The following is a 17639-nucleotide window of genomic DNA, read 5'->3' on the forward strand; positions in this document are numbered from 1 at the left end:
ATTTATTTTTTGCTATTAAAAGCAATTCTGGACTGGCTGGTGTGGCTCAGTGGTTGAACATCGACTTATGAACCAGGAGGCCATGGTTTGCTTGCTGGTTTGATTCCTGGTTGAGACATATAACTGGGTTGCAGGCTCGATCCCTAGTGGGGGTGCGCGTAGAAGGCAGCCAATCAATTCTCTCTCATCACTGATGTTTCTATCTCTCTCTCCCTCTCCCTTCCTCTCTGAAACCAATAATAATATATATATATATATGTATATGTATATATCTTTATCTATATCTTTATAACTGCATATATATGGCTATATTTTAAGTAGGAGTTTCATCTAGAATGGATGAAAAAGGTACTTTTTCAGTTTAAGATACATTTCTGTATTATTTCAATTTATTTTTCTTACAATAAATTTATATTAATTTAGTAGTATTTAAAATCTGCTTAAAAGATAAATAAATAAGACAAAATACAAAGTGACTGTGTTCCTCCAAAATGCCCCCAGGACTTTCCCCTACTGGGGTGGAAAACCCGTGCCACCGTGACAGAATGGCCTGCTTCACTATTCACCCAGGAAGTGCCTCTCCAGCACTCTAGTCACACTGCACTACTCAGCACACGTCAGCTTTCTGAATGTGCCAGATGCCTCTGCTTATAATCCCTGCCTTTTCTGCCCAGTAAACACTCTTTCACTTCAATCCCCTCCACAGGCAAAAGAACACTCCGGTCTCGGGGTCCCCCTCTGCCTCATGCACACATCCCTCATAATTCCTATAACACTAAACTCCCTAATGATGCATATAGCAACGGTAATAGTATTGATCATAGCTAATTAAGTGCATACTGGTGCTGGGTAGGCACTTAATGCAGGTGTTTTACCTGCATTATCTCATTTAATCCTCACAATGAGGCTATAAAGTAAATACCACTATATCTACTTTACAGGTAAAGAAACTAAGACACTCTAAGGTTAAAAAATTGCTCAAGATCACACAGGTATTAAGAAAGAGTTCTGGGTTTGAAACACAGATGTATTGGACCACAGCTGTCCTATTTTTATATGTGTATATGCATACAAAATCTCCCCATTAGACTGAACGTGTTGTTATCTCTGTATTTTCAGTAACCAGCACCAAGGGATATGTGGTAAACACCAATAAATACTGAAGGCAGGTAGTCTCTGAGTATGGAAAAGGGTCTTAATTGTCACCATCTAGTCCCACCCACTACACAATGCAGGAATCCCTTTCTTCAACCTCCCTCAAAGATGATCTGTTTCCATTTGGATAGTTCCAATGACAAGGAACATTGCCTTAGAAGGCAGCCCATTTCGCACCTAAATAGTTCTCTTCAGAACTCTCACACTGAGAGAATCTGCCACCTTGTTAGCATGTGCAATCTCCTAGTTTTGTCTTCTGGACTATAAGTTAGCAGCATTGTTCCTTTAAATCAATGGAACTACAGATGTCTAAAAATGGCTATTATGTCTTTCTCCTTTCCCTCACTTTATCCCTCCTCTCTTCTCTTTTCTAAGCAGAACAATCTCATCCCCCAAGTGACAAGGTTTCCACATCCCCTCTTCCTTGTGGCTGCCCTCCTCTGGAGGACTTCAGTCTGTCAGTTCCCTCTCAAAAGCGAGTCCTGCCCAGCTGGTATGGCTCAGTGGTTGAGCATCAACCTATGAACCAGGAGGTCACAGTTAGATTGCAGGTCAGGGCACATGCCTGGGTTGTGGGCTCCATCCCCAGTGGGGGGGCATGCAGGAGGCAGTCGATCAATGATGCTCTCTCATCATTGACATTTCTATTTCTCTCTCCCTCTCCCTTCCTCCCTGAAATCAATAAAAATATATTTTAAAAAATAAATAAAAGCAAGTCCCTACCAAGTGAAGAGCACTGTCCCCAGAGAGCTAGAAGTGCTCAACAAGTATGTGGCATGATTTCTGCTCTGAAATCCTTTGGAAAATACAACCTACATTGAATAATCAAGTGTTTACCTGGAATTATTTGAAAACTAACCTCTGAAGGTCTCCCATGTGCCAGTCATGTTGCTGGGTACTTTACGTGCATTATATGATTACATTCTTAAGTGATTTATTATTATTTCTATTTTATAGATGAGGGAATTGTCTCAACAAGGTCAAGGAACCACCCAAAGTCTCACTGGCTAGTAACTGTCACAGCCAGGATCTGAACTCAAGTCTGCCTGACTTCCCAGCCATATTCTGAGTGTTGAGGAGGGAGACTTGGGCTGAGAGCAGCAAAAGAAGAGTTAGTGGAGAAGCCTTGAAAGGATGTGACTGTTCTCCGTGGAGGAAGGAGTATGGTGGGGTGGAAAACAAATGTTTCTGTGGAAGAGTCTCACCATTTCCGATTATAATGTCAGGCAGAGTTGAGGCAGGAGGCAACACAGAGGACCTGCAGACTCCTGAGCAGGTCAGGAACACGTGAAAGCAACGCCTTAGGAAAATTCCTCTGGCAGTCCTGGGTGGCATATATTGCAGTGGAAGGAGAATGAGGCAGAAAGAACAGTTAGGAGCTGGAGCAATAACTAGTCCTCACAGGCCTGGACACAAACGAGGATGGTAGCTTCAGAAATGGGGATGAGTCACTACAGAGGGCTGCACTGGTGCAGCTGGAGGTTAGACTGAAGGGGAGAATGGAAAGCAAAGAATGCTGCTAAGATTTCTCCTCGAGGAGAGGCGAAGAACATTGGCTTTGCTGACAGAAATGGGGCATGAGAGACTGAACCTGCAGATTGGTGCACACCGAGAAACTCCTGCTCACGGCAGAGCTCACTTCTGGCGCCCAGACGGAGGCCTTGTTTTCTGGGTGACATCCTAGAATCACACCTTATCTAGTCCCTCTTCACATGTCAACATGACACTCAAACCAGCAGTGTAAATGACAAGGTAACGCTCTAGCAACGTGGTGACTCCTTGCTCAGCCACTGGAAAGCACTGAGACAGTTTCAAAGACACCACCTGAAATCAGGCTCACTGCTGCAGAGCTGCAGGGTGCACGTTTTACTATGATTCTCTGTCAAGTTCCCCATGTCCAGGTGTCATCCTCCCGAGAAAGGTTCTTTAAGTGAACTTGGTCACGAGGAACAAGATGTGTCTGGTTTGTCTCCTTTCCCCTGGATTTCAGGCTCAACTCTCTTGAAAGACAAACAAACAAATAAACAGAAACCACTCCTTCTTTGTCCGTCTCTATTCTCTTCTCCCAAAGCCTCTCTGCCTCATCTGCTCACTTGCCGATTTTGACTCAACAATATTATTTACCACTTTCTGTCCTCAGAGTACCAAATACAACTTTATCGTTTACCCATTTCTTGTCCTTTTTCTCATCCAGAAGAAATGGAGAGACCAGGTCTTCTGTCTACAGGATGCCCCAGGACATATAGTCTGAACAGCATGAGCCCAGAATAAGCTACTTCTAAGTTTAGCTATGAGATGGGATGATAATAACAAAGCTTCACCTGACTTGTAGGGTGGTTGTAGTAACCAAATGACATTATTATAGGTTAACACCTAAATGCATGCAATTATTTTGGTGCAGTTTGCTACAATTAGGCAAAAAGTCTGGTTCTAAACCTCCTTTCAGAAAAGCACTCAAAACCCCTTCATACCTGGGACAATCCCAGAGGTCCTACAAGAGGCAAACATCAGTGAGTGGGAGTCCCAGTGGCCACTGTGGTTCCACTGCACACCACGCACAGCAGTGCCGTCCATCCTGCTGTGAACTCAGACAGACAGACTCATTATTTCACTGCATCTTTAAAGGACAGCAGATGCAAAAAACAAAAGTCAGAAATAAGCAGGATAAGTATTCCACTTTAAATGTAAATAAATGAGGATATTCTAGTACATGTTCAATACAATACTATTTATAATTCTGAGTAAATAGAATTCAGAAAATTTGACTTCAGATCTCAATTAGAGAGAAAAAATATTGAGAGAATCTGCAGTTTCAAAATATTCCTTTTGGAGCAGTAAATAAAATCAGCTTTTTGTTTAACTAAAAATAAAGTTTCAAGAAAGACTTTAACCATACCAGAAAGACAAAGTACCTGTGAGTTTGATTTTGGACAGTCGAGCCAAAATTCCTGGCAAATCGTCCACACGCAGCTTCATCTCTTTCCACTGCTTTTCATCTTTTGTCTCTTTTCCCACATCCACTGAGCCTTCAATTACTGAGGCAGATTCTAGTTCTATCAATTCGGTTTCATTAGGCTTTCTGGGCAAAGATAGGGTGGAGGGTGCAAAAGGCTTCATCTCATATACTTCCGCTTTGGCTTGACTCGAAGACGATTTCTGAAGGAAAGGTGAGGTCATTGGTTCTGACTTTGGCTTTATCTGCTGGCGGAGGCTTCTGTTCAGCTGTGTGACGTACTAAATTTAAAAAGAACATGTCACTATACCAAGCCAAAATGCTCTGAAATGGTTGTTTAGTTATACCTTCTATCGGTCCGACTTTTACGGTACTTAAAAGATTTTCCTCTCACTTTATAAAACACAGGCACATGCACTAATATTAAAGTGCTTGTTACATGTTAGTCTAGACTAAGACATAAGGAGAACACAATTAATTCCTCTGCTATAGTTTTCAAATTTCTAAGAATTTAAGTTCCTTGAAATAAGATATTTTTATTTCTTGTTCATCTCTTCCAGAATGTCCCCTAATGTAGTGCCAGAAGCTGGTGGTTTAACATTCAAGTGCAATGAAAACGTTTTCTATAATCAAGAGCCCAGAGACCTGTTGAGTGCCATGTTCCCAGGCAAACAGCGCAGCGGGGCTCAGCGGACGTGCATATCCCAGGCCTAAGTGACTTACAGCAGTGTGTGTGAGGACAGGCCATGGGCTTTAGAGCTAGACACTCTCCATTACTTACTTGCAAAACGTAATTACTATGAGCATTCGTGAGGCACTTCATAGTTTCATAGAGTGCATATTGTTGTAGTTTACACAATATACATATCTCATTTAAGCTTTGCAACAGTTGTTGAAGAAGATGGATCATTATTAGTATCTCTCTCTTTCATTTGCAGAGGAGGAAATTAAGGCTGAGAAATAAACTGACAGGGCCAAGAGTCAACAACCAGTTAGTTGCAGGTGGCCCTGGACATGGAACCATTAATCTGATAACTAGTTAAGAGACTTTTCCATTACACATACTAGTCTTAGGAATTACAAACTCATGAATGAATCCAAAGTTCTGTTTACATAAAAATGGCATAATATATATTTGAGTTTCTCTTCTAAATATCCATTATCCTTAAACCCCCAGCTTAAAAAGCCTGAACATTACTGGAAATTTAAATCTCTTACCAGAACAGTTTTATAAGACTTTAAATTTTAAGTTAAAAAAAGATGAGAGGAATTTCAAAGAAGATTTTAGATTATGAATTTGCTATTATTTCATGCTTGCATAACAAGAGTTTTTTAGCTAAGATTTCTCCATTCTATGAAACCTTCTATTTGAGAAAATGTCAAATGCCCTCATTGGTAATTTAGGAAAAATTACTATGTTGCCCCTAATATCATGAACCCGACCTAGACACAGGCCTACAAGAGGACTGAGATATATTATCAATGCCAACTACAAAATGCTGAGCAAACTACTAAAAACTCAATTTGTTCGATTCAGACATGCATGTGTTTAAAAGGCTTTTTGAATGCACTGCTAATGTAAAAAAACAGGAGGGCCATTGTTAGAGCAATTATTTCTGTTTCACTGTTGTATTCACAGAATTTTAAAGAATTTATAAAGAAGCATAATAACAGTGCAGCTTTCTCTAATTTAAACCTAGTAAAACAATGCCAGAAATTTTCAATCTTTCTCCAAACTTAATCAGTAAGTTCAAAATCATACTTTTAAGCTCAAACACCAAAATTATCCTGGTTTCTGTTAAGAATAATCAAAGCAAGAGATTTAAGTTCTGAGTAAACTGAAGAGGACACTAAAAGTCCTTTTTAAACAGTACTTCTTACTACTCCTCTTGTAACGCGACTTTCTGAAATTCCCGCAAACAAAAAGGGAAAGGCAGAAGCAGCAGAGCAAGGATGGTCTTCCGAACATACCATGCGCTTGAGGAAGGTGAAGTGCTGAAATGTAATCCACTGCTTGCTGGCGTTCCTAAAGAGATGCATAAACCTGTGCGGGGATTTCTGCACAGCTCTTCCTTCCAGATACCAGACACATCCTCCTACCCCTCCTGTAACAGAGCAGAAGGGAGAAAAGTGTTAAAGTGATTAATGCCTCTCACCAGTGAGGACTGTGCCTACCCAGGAGCAATGCCTGAACCACGATAAGCAATGCATATAAGATGGGTTATAAGTTTGAAATGATCTAGTCCAGATTTGTAAATAAACACAACTTATGAGCCTTAATGATAAATCTGCAAAATTCTTCACAGGCTAGGGAAATCTTCCAGTTCAGGATCATTATGCTTTTGTTATATTAAATGCCAAAATGACCACACTATAGATATTTTTAAAAAGAAACCATAAAACAATCAGTTCAATCACTTCTATGAGTATAAAATGAGAAGCATAATTTTTCTCAATAAATAACTGCAAACTGGAAGATACATTTCAGGTTACTATTTTAGCCATATCAGGTAAGCCAAGTAAAGGGGTAGAAACAGTTCTCAATAAAGTATGAGCTTATCAATCTTGTTGGGAAGAAACTATTTTTGTAGTATAGGCCTTTGGCTTTTAATCATTCTTTTAAACCTTCTTTCAAATATCAACAAATCAAACGCTCCTGTACAAGGTCTCTCTTAGGCAAGCCGTCCACAGTGTAATGGCCCAGACTCCCTTCCTCAGTCCCTCCTCCCGTGGCTTCCATGACACCAAAGGTTCCTGGCTTTCTCTGCCTCTGCTCATCACTTCTCAGTTTCCTGTCGTGTCTCCTCCTGCTGTGCCTGCCACATTCATCCCTGAGCAACTGCAATTACAGGCAAAATTTAAATCTTCAACACATTTCTAGAGTCATTAAGCCTATTGCCAACTGCTCTCTTAGAATCATGGGTGGGTTGCAATATGCTCTAAGAACACTTTATCCTCACCCATATCTCTACTCTGTCCCTATTGAAAAGAAAACCATTCCCTCAGGAACAGCTTGAATTCTTCCTTCATCATTTAATAACCATCAAGTCCAGTCAACTATGGAAGATATGTCAAATCTGTCTACTTCTTCCCATTCCTATTTTCCATCCCAATCCCTTATTTCTTACATTTGGACTATTGTAATAGTTGTAGGATTCAAGACAGTCATCTCTACTTCAGTAATTTCCTTCCCTGTCCAACTTAAGTTGCATAGAGCAAACGGTTTTCTTCCTGAAGCACACATACATAATTACCCACCCAAACATGTAAATATGCCTCACTGCAGCAACGCCGTCTCAGCATCGCACTCCACACTGGTTCACCTTTATGCCCTTCGCCTGCTTACAGCGTCTTGCCTCACCTGTCAAATTTTCAGTCTCTTCCAACTATTCTATTACTTTATACTTTTTTACAGCACTTTCTAATGCAAATTGTTTCCACTGTGTGTTTTAGTTCCTTGAGACTTACTTTTGCTATAACACAGCAGAGTGCTTTCCATATAACAATGAAACAATATTTGATGACTGTATCAGCCCCATAGCTTACTTGGACTGGGGGAAGAACTGTCACTGCCCTTTGGAATGCCAATTATCTTAGGAGATAAGTCACTTCTTCACTGAAAACAGATTCTCAAACCTGTTAATTATAAGATGCTTATTTTCCACATAGGTGAATGTTTGTTTACCTGTGTGTGTGTGTGTGTATGTGTAGTGTGTGTGTATTTGTGTGTTTTTTTTTTTGGGGGGGGGATTTCTTAAAATCAATCCTTCAATATTTCAGTTTTATTTATAATTTAATGGTGCATATTTTCCCTTTTTGGCCTTAACATTGTTCTTTAAGGTAATAGGACCTCAATATTAAATAATTGTGTCTAGAAGACATTAAGGTTTTATTGTATGGGCCTTAAATTTCAAAATCAGTTTTTAGTTCCTCAGGTCCAGTGAGAAATGCATGTTGCTGGGAGGAAAAGAATCACCTGGAAAACTCTCTCTCATGAATAGGTAGATGAAAATGAGATTTTACAGAATGGCAGTAAGAAAAAAAAACAAAACACATCTAGGAAACTGCACTTTTAAATGTTGAAAATACTTCATTTAGTCAAAACATGTTACATTTGTATGAAGTGGTGCCTAGAATGTCAAAGACATTTCAGCCCTATGTAAACAAACTTTGGTTAAAAGATACACAGGATACAATAGATACATTACAATAGATACATTAAAAATCTGGAAATATGTGGCCACATCCACTATTCACCATCAACAATGAGTCATGATTGTAGGGGTTTTAAATTAGGTGAGTAGACAGGTAACTGAAGGTCCTGAATTTCCTTTTAATGACTATAAAATACTTCAATTTTTAATAGCAAATCAGACACGGCCAGTAGATACCCAATATAGTCCCAGATGACCTCTCTGTCACCCTTCACTATGCTACTTTCATATCGAGCTCTCATGGTGGATATTCCAAGTGGATCAGAGTAGGTCACACAGATCTTTTTGGCCATTATATTCACAGCTTCAAGAAGCTAAGCTGTCTATTAATTCCTTCTTACCCACGCTAAAAGACTGATCCAGCTACAAGCCAGGTGGACCACATGTATATGAAGCCCACTTCCTAGACCTGGGGAATTCTGAGCTGCCTATAGAAAACTGAAAGTACAGAACTGACAGGCAGAAAACCAGCTAGTCTGAGGAATCCGAATTGGACCCTCCATACAGAGGTGATAATTCAAGCAACAAGAAAGGCTGAGTTCTCTGAGAATGAGTGTCTATAGTCAGGATCAAAGAACACTCAGTCAAGGATGGTAGAAGGTAGCAAGTAATTCAAAAAGAATCACAGGCTTTAAAAAACAAAACACTTTTCATTATGGGAAACTTCAGCCGAAACCGGTTTGGCTCAGTGGATAGAGCGTCGGCCTGCTGACTCAAGGGTCCCAGGTTCGATTGGGGTCAAGGGCATGTACCTTGGTTGCGGGCACACCCCCAGTAGGGGGTGTGCAGGAGGCAGCTGATTGATGTTTCTCTCTCATCGATGTTTCTGACTCTCTATCTCTCTCACTTCCTCTCTGTAAAAAATCTATAAAATATATTAAAAAAAAAAAAGAATGACCTACATTATGGGAAACTTCAGTCACATACAAAAGCAGAATAAATGAGACCCGTTACCTTTCCCTCAGTGTCAACAATTACCAAACCAATGCCAATCTTATCTAATTTATACTCCCTCCTACTTCCCACCCTCTTCCCCACTTTTGAACTAAAAGGGACCTTTGAAACTATCTAATTAAATTGCTTCATTTTATAGATGAGTAACTTCAATTCCAGAAAAGTCAGATGGTTTGCTCTGAGATCACACAGGCCAGAAAAGACCCATAAAATAACAATGCCACGAGGAAAAAGGAATGTCAGACTCACAGAGATCGATATAGCCAGGCGCTGGGATTTGAGAAAAAAGGAGTCCTGGGATTCTGTCATCCCCCATATGGACCAGCGGCAACGGGTTCCTCACATAGCCATTAGTTATCCCCCTAAACTACTGAGGGAAAAATAATTCTCAACTCCTCTCTAATACCGCCACCAGGGCAAATTTCATTCATTCACAAGTAATTACTGAGAGCCAACAGTGCACACCAGGTACGGTCCTGGGCACTGGGGTCCAAGAGGGGAACCAGAGAACTGTCCCTGCCTTCAGTGTTTACATTCCCGTTGGGAGGAACATGCGATAAACCGGTACATAAGTCAACAGTTGAAGCCTGTGCTAGCCATCCTGGGAGAAACAGGATAAAGTGAGAAGAGGGGCGGGAGCTCTGCTGGAGACGGGGTAGGCGCCTCTGAAAAGGTGACATCTGAGCTAAGACCTCGCCAAGGGCCAAGAAGGCGCACTCCACCTTCAACATAAAGTTGTTACAGGTTTTCCAAGCGGGAGGATTGCAACAGGGACCACGCTGAATGGCAGAAAGCTAAGAGTCAAGCTGCGGCCCGCTGCCCGCAGCTGTCATCACCGTTTTCACAATCGTCGCAGCACCACGACCCTCCACATCGCAAGAAGGCTGCGGAGCGGGGGCACAGCGCTCCCCCGTCCTGCCTGCCGGCGGCTAGGAACTGAGGCTGGGGGAGCCAGGAGGCTCGAGGAGCGCGAAGGTTCCGCTATGTCCTCTCTCCAGCCTCCACGAGGTGCAAACCAACAGGAGCAGAGCCAGCGGCCCTCGGGCGGGACGAGGTGGCACGGGGCGCGGGGCACCACCAGCACCGCAGGGCCAGCCCAGACCCCAGCTCCGCGGCCCCTCCGCTTCAGGCTACTCCAAAGGTCACACCCGCACCGGTGCTCAGCCGACCTCGCCAAGGGCTCCCAAGGTTGCAGCCAGCCACAACCAGGTGTAGTACGTGCCAAAAACAAGGGAATTTTCCCAAAGTCGTGCCCGAGGGCGGTGCAGTACCTGTCAGGAGGCGTGAGGAGAGAGTGTGGGAGGAGGTGGCCATCACGCACGAGTCTGGCCGCTCTCCGGGGGCCCCGTGTCCTCTCTCCTCACCGGCTGCTGGGCGCCGCCATCTTCCTTCCCCGCCCCGTACAGGAAAGGGGCTTCCGGTGCGTCACTTCCGGAGGCGGAACGCGGAAGTAAAGGACTGTGCTTGCGGACCTGGGGAACGGGACCCGCGCGAGACCGCAGCACTGGAAGGTCGGAGGCCCGAGGGACTTGCAGGAAACGCGAGGCGCTCGGGCGGCTGCGGCCCCCGGAAGGAGCCGTAGCGGACGGCGGGCCCGCGCCTCCGCCCCGAGGTCGGCTGGTGTTCTCGGGCCGCCGCGGGAGAGCTGGGCGACGGGCTGGGCCTGGCTGCGGAATGCTCGCGGGCGGTTTAAAGGTACTTTGGGATCCTTGTTGGTGCCCGAATCGCCGAGAGGAAGTGGTTCTTGGGACGAAGCTTCCACCCTCCAGTCTGATCGCAGTTACAGCTTTACTGTGTTCGCTGTCAAGCGGGAGGACCGACGTACGGGGGGTTGCGTGTTCCTGGCACACCCCGGGAAGGCGGCTGTCAGAGCCTCTTAAAATGAAGCGGGTGCGCACCGCGGTTCAGATTTCGGGCTCTGGAGTGAGATCTGCATTTGAGCACTGGCTCCACCCCCCGACCTGTCACCTGCCTGAGCTAATTGCTCAAGCCCTCTGAACCTAATAGCCGTACAGCGGGAATAATAATACTACATGTGTTGTAGATGGTGGGGAGAATGAAATCGTGTCTCTCCGGGGGTTGCCAGGTGCCTGCACATCTAAGACCTAGTAAATTGTCACTTGTGTAGTGATTACTGGGGTAGATCTCAGCAGCCCGCCCCTCTGTTCTCTTGTGTGGGTTCCACAACTAAAATACACGGAAGAAAAAGGATGCAGCCTTTGAAAAAGAACAAACCGGTAACTGGGATTTGTAAGGGGAATTTCTGTCTGTTTTCAAGGTGAAGTGGTAGTATTTTGGCTCACCTTGGTCAACAAACACAAGGTTGATTCTGTGGGAGCTTGCTGTGTACCAACAGGGGGAGGGGCTTGCCAGGTGGGGAGTGTGGTGGGACAGAGACAGCAGTCCGGTGGAGCAGGGGCAGGCAAGGCCTCAGAGATTTAAACTTGGTACTCCATTGGAGGAACAGTAGACCATGGAGAGAAAGAAAGCATTAAATGCTATGTTAAAAGTTCTGAAACTCCTTACAATTTTCCATGTGTTTTTATGAACATGTGACGTTTATATCTGCAGCAAACATTATCCTCTTTGTGAATAACATGTTAAGGCTCAAAGAGGTTTAAGTGATCCGTCCAAAATGACCTAGCTGCCGAGTTCCATACCTGTGACAGTGTTACTTCGCCATGCCATTCACCCAAGCATCGTGAAGGGTCACAGCTTCTGTGATTTATAAAGCACAGTAGTTCAATCTTGGCTGCCTGTCACAATCACATATAGAACATTAAAAATTACAGATGTCTGAGCCACCTCCAGACCTATTAAATCAGAAGGGGTGTGGAATGAATGGAAGGAACTTGTACGTTTCTTTTTAAAGCACCACAAGTATTTGGGCGCATAACTGAGACTTACTGGAGTTCAGATTTATTTTTTTTATTAACTTGACAACACAGTTATGTCTAAAATGTTGATTAACATGAATATTTTATTTCATCTACTCAGAAATCATGAATTCCCAGATTCTGTAGTCTTATGATAGACAAGGGGTTTAATAGACATTGTCCCTCCTTGGCCAACATATTTTTCCTTCATTTAAAATCTTTTCTAAATACAGGGCCATGGTCTGATTAAGTACACAAATGAATGCATAGGTTATTATTTATTGAGAGGAACCAGAGTAAATGTTTTATGGGAGACATGCCTAAAAGACTAGTGCATTCTGGCTTGATTGGTCAGAAAATGCATTCATCTATGTAATATTTGTAGTTAGCCTATGTCAATAGTACCAAAGCATACTCTCCTGAAAAGTAATCCCTGAAGATACTTCTGGAAAGAAGAGGTTCATGGTCACATATGTTGCTATGACCACACGTATCTGCAGGGAGGCTGCGGAAACGAACGCAGTGATTCCCTGGGCCAGTCACCTGCCCTCACTGTGGACCTAGACTTGTTGCTGTTCTGAGGACCGTGAAAACTTGGGAAATCCTAGTCTTAACGCACACACACACAAACACACATGAACAAACAATTTTGGAGATTGGAGTATATTCGTAAGGACAATTTTTATTCTAAGGTGAAGCAGATTTCCTGGTTTCAAACTATCTTGCTTCATTAGACTAACTTTTCCTGGACAAGTTCCCTTAGAAAATTCCTTATATAAGCTCTGCCTCATAATAGGGCTTGATATCCATAAGCTCGAACTTCTCAGTTCATAAAGATTTAGAAACTGAGGCCCAGACAGGTAGGTAATATACTCTAAGTGATAAAACTGCCTCCAGACATCCAAGCCAGAATCTATTCCATCTCATTGTCTTTATTGTCCCTCATTCTACCCATAACATTTTCACAATGAAATGATGTAGGTCTCACAATTACACATCTTAACTTTGGATTTTTGAATATGTACATTTCAAATAAAATGTATTGTGTAGGTTATGTTTTTAATTATCTGTTTATTTTGTTAGTATTCCTATGAAAAGAGATACATTATAAAGAATTAAAAACATTTTTAGCTGACAGCATAATTTTAGTTATCTCATAATTATTGAAAGTTGAGTCGTAGCATTTAATTTTATGTTAATGTCATTAACTACAATTATCACTTGCTTATATATTTTATTTTACTTTTTGGTTAATCCTCACCTGAGGTTATTTTTTCATTTACTTTTTTTTTTTTTTAGAGAGAGTGGAAGGGAGGGGGAGAGACAGAGAGAAACATTAACGTGAGAGAGACACATTGATTGGTTGCCTCCTGCACACACCGTCCTGTGACCGGAGCCCGGGATGGAGTCTACAACTCAGGTCAGTGCCCTTGACCAGATTGGAACCCAAGACCCTTCTGTCCATGGGCCAACACTCTATCCACTGAGCCAAACCAGCTAGGTCTGCTTATGTATTTTTAAACATGATTCTAAATAATCAATATAAAGCTTTGTATCTTACCTTTTAAAAATTGATGTTATCAAACTTTGCCTAGATAATGGCTCCTCTTATTTTCCTTTAATGTTTCAGCACTTATTTAAAAACCAAGCTGTTCTTGAATCCAACTTTGTTCTGTAGTGGATTTGTTGCAAAATTTGAAATAAAATTTCTTCTTGAGAGTCTTTCTACATGTACTGAATTTTATACCATATGACAGGACTTCTGAGTAGACGGTAACTCTTTCAAAGTCCAGAATAAAGACTGCATTCCCAGCCCCCCTTGCAGCTTGGTGTGACTTTGTGACTACTTCTGATCAATGGGATGTAAGCAGAAGTGATGTGTTTAACTTCTAAGTTTCCTTAATAGTAGAGAGCAAGTCTTTCCTTGCTTGATATGGAACTGCCTTACTAGCCTTGGGCTGATGACATGGGGGAAAATAAAATTCTCCCTTGTTAACACACTGTTATGTGGGATCCCTTGTCACGTCCCGCATGTTTCAGGGTTCCCGTTCAGGTCCGGTTTCTGGAGAAGGCCGCAATCAAAATGAAGAGAAGCTAGAAAAGAATCAATTTGGGTAAATGGGGGGCCAGGCGGGAGCCCACCTCTAGTGGGAGGACTACCCCTGCTCTGGCCTTTGCCATCCCTTTTATTGGAGTTCTGAGATACACCCATTGCCCTTAGGCAGGTAATTCCAGTAACAGACAGATTATCTTATCAATAAGGATTTACATGATTATTTGGTGGGGAAGTTGCCTCAGTTACCCTTGTCTCAATTAGATAGGGAGTGGTTTGCTCTGACCTTTAGCTTCAAGGTTGACCAGCCTTCCCAGGTTCCCTTTTCACATAACTACCAAGTGACAATGTTCCGTTTCCGGCACTGTTACTTTAGGTTTTCTGCACTAATATGCCTGGCTCATGGTCAGCTCAAAAAATGATAGCTCTCACCATTAAATGATTCCCTATATGCTTCAAAAATAAAATGTTAGTAGTTTTTAAGAAATATTTTGAGAGGGAAAATTTGGGATTGTGCTATTCAAAAATGTGTTGTAATAAAACAGCTTGATGAAGCTTATGGAACTCAGAATCTAGAAAAAGAAAAGTTTTTTGTTTTTTTTTTAAAAAAATAAGGATTTGCATGTTCTTTCTATGCTGTTTAGGAATGAGGGCACATGAGTTTACACCGCAGGCCCCAATTTGTTAGACACAAGTCTTGTGATGTGGAGATTGCTGCTAAAGATTGTCGGCTTCCCTCACTGGTGGTCACCATACTCACCAGTAGCTTTTGCTGCAGAGTTGACTTTGCGTAACATTCTTCAGGATGAGGGTACCCCATCCTCAGAAAAGAGAGCTAACTTTGATAAAGTACCAGGCTATTATGGGCATGTTACGAAGAGTCAAGCTTTTGGAGAGAGGTCAAAGGGATTAAAATATTGGGTTTTGATTTCACATCTCTTTGGATTCAGTCTCTGGAGATTCCTGGCCTTTAGATTTTCCTCCCTTGAAATATATTCCTCACCCCTACCCATCACTTTGTTTTTTAATCCTCACCCAAGGATATGTTTTTATTGATTTTAGAGAGAGAGAAATATTGATCTGTTGCCTCCTGTATGGGCCTGGACTAAAGATCAAACCTGAAATCTTTCGGTACACAGGACGATGCTCCAACCAACTTAGCCACCCAGCCAGGGCCCCACCCATGACTTTGAATGGTTCTTCCCCTGGTGCTATGATTTTGGGAGTGGCTGGTGATAAGTTAGGCCTGGGTATGCTTCTTGCTTGAGAGAGGTCCTCTGCTTTGAAAGGGGGTCCTGGAAAAACGTGATACTCAGGCTCCTTCTAGTCAGGTGGGATCTGCCCTTCTGATCCTTTAGGGGTGTGGCAAAGGCAGGTTAGGAGTAGGGAAGCATAGACTGTTTATTTCATAAGGACTGTGCCTTTGGCTGTCTGTCTTCATGACAATGCTACTGAGTCAAGTCCAATCAGAAGACAGAAATCACACCAATTACCTGAACAGAGAATTTAACATAAAGATTAGCACATATAAAGTTGTTACCTAAGTAATTGGAAGGTTAAAAGGAAAACTGGTGTCACAGATGTACAACTACAGGAAGCAGTTACCACTTCTACAGCTGAGGGACCGAAAGCGAAGTCAGGAGTATTACAGTTGAGAAACAGAGGAGCAGGGGCATGTGCCGCTGGTGCTGTGGTCTTTGAGGGAGACCTGGCCAAGCTGGTTCTCTGTGTTTTAGAAAAACTGTCCCCTGGGCTCAGCTTCGGCTACTGGAGTGAAGAAGCATTGGGCTGAGCTGCACAGGCACTGCAAGCAGACGGGAAGCAGGCGGGGGGAGGAAGCTCCTACCCCATGGCCCAGTCTTGCACCATTGCTGCCCCTTACCTGCAGAGCCAAACAGTGAGCTTTCAGGAGTGTGGTCTGCAGACCGGAAGCTTCAGCACCACTAGATGCAATGGAAGGGTGGCTTTGGAGCCAGAGCAGGTAACCCCATTGGGTTCTTATTTGAATGGATGTTTCACTGAGTGTACAGATTAAAGTTTACAAATCAGCCTCCTCTGAGCTTGAATAGCTTAAATCAGTGCCTGGTGTCTCGTAACAATTCTAAGGTGACCACTAACAACAGGATAGGATCCTAGTCCAAGATCAGTCCCATGAGACATTGCACCTCAGCTGTAACCTGCCACTAGGTTTCCATCCCAGGGCTCGCTTCTGTCCATGGCTTGGGGTACCAAAAGGGAGAAGTGCAGTCCAGGGATGCTGAAGTCAGCCAGTCCCAGGAGCTGAATCATTGCTCTACGCCAGAGGAATCTGGATCACATGTGCCTGATTCTCTTCCATATTTACAGCTTGGGGTGGCCACATTACTCAGTTTTGCCTAGAGAGCTAGGAGGAGAAACCTGATGGCAAGGCTTCTGGGGGTAATTCGTTTACTGCTTAAACAGCGGGCATGCTTTCCCCGTTTATTCTCAGGAAGCAGGGCTGAGAGTGTAATTTCGGACACCGAGGCAGCCACCTTGAACTCTGACGTGACAAGCCTGAGGACAGCGAGCACGCTGGGACGGCACCGTGGAAAACGGAGCCGGTCCTGATGAAATGGCCGAGCCACCGCCCAGGTCCGGGACATCCACCTGCAGACTTACTGCTACAAGCGCATCGTTATGCTCAGGCTGCCGTTTGGTGTCCTGTTCACTGCTTCCTGGCCAGGCATCCCTCCGGGACAGGATTGCTGAGCAGCCTGGCCTCAAGCTCACTGAAGGCATCTTGAGACACAACTGCAGTCATGTCAGATAGCTAGGAAGCATGTCCTGTCTCACAAAAGTAAAGGACATCTGAGTATGGTGCCTGTTTCCAATACGATAGGATACACAGTGGTTTAAATAACACAAAAATAAAAGAAGCAATTTTGTGCAGATTCATTTCCTGTCTTGTTCCTTTGTTCTACACTGTGCCCAACTCCCTTGATGATGTCAAAATGTCCCGCTTTCCCACATCCCTTTCCTGGTTCCCTCCTCAGCATCTTAGAGCCTAGTGAAGAATATGGTGAAATGTTCCAAGAGGAGCAGGTAACACGTCCTATTGGGCACTAGGTGGAGGAAATCATAACCCATAAATATCCTTAAATACACAATTTATATTTAGCTACTAGGAACTCTTAAAAATGTCTTACCTATTCTGGTAAATGACCCATCAATATTATCAAAATAGAGAATTCTAAAATACAAGAAGACTTACTAAAGGCAAATCAATAAGAGAATTCCAGAAAAATTACTGTCCAAACAATAAGCTCCTGGGAAAGCATGGGCATCACATCTTTTTTAACGTTCGGGACTAGCTCTCATCTGTGGCTGTTCTTTCTCTCTGCATGTGTATATTTAAGACAATAGCAGAAAGTGAAGATGTTGATTTCTTTTTTATAAATGCCAATGCATATTTG

The 17639-nt window shown here is 43.0% G+C and overlaps 1 protein-coding gene and 1 long non-coding RNA gene across 2 annotated transcripts in view; one reads left to right on the forward strand and one right to left on the reverse strand.

Moving 5' to 3' along the window:
* LOC103300564 (protoheme IX farnesyltransferase, mitochondrial) overlaps nucleotides 1-10733 on the reverse strand; it is a 129649-nt gene extending 118916 nt beyond the window's left edge. The window contains exons 1-3 of the mRNA XM_008157450.3: nucleotides 10548-10733; nucleotides 6080-6213; nucleotides 4068-4389 (exon numbers count right to left, since the gene is read on the reverse strand). Of these exons, the coding sequence (XP_008155672.2) occupies nucleotides 4068-4389; nucleotides 6080-6213; nucleotides 10548-10590 (499 nt within the window). The 5' untranslated portion in view covers nucleotides 10591-10733. The remainder of the gene's footprint in view (nucleotides 1-4067; nucleotides 4390-6079; nucleotides 6214-10547) is intronic.
* On the forward strand, nucleotides 10720-17121 carry LOC114228312 (uncharacterized). The gene is made up of 2 exons (XR_008554700.1): nucleotides 10720-10971; nucleotides 16676-17121. It is a non-coding gene; the product is annotated as an uncharacterized LOC114228312 (long non-coding RNA).
* The last annotated feature ends 518 nt before the right edge of the window (nucleotides 17122-17639 follow it).

This window comes from Eptesicus fuscus, chromosome 20 (genome assembly GCF_027574615.1).
Source record: "Eptesicus fuscus isolate TK198812 chromosome 20, DD_ASM_mEF_20220401, whole genome shotgun sequence".
In the NCBI taxonomy this organism is placed as follows: domain Eukaryota; kingdom Metazoa; phylum Chordata; class Mammalia; order Chiroptera; family Vespertilionidae; genus Eptesicus; species Eptesicus fuscus.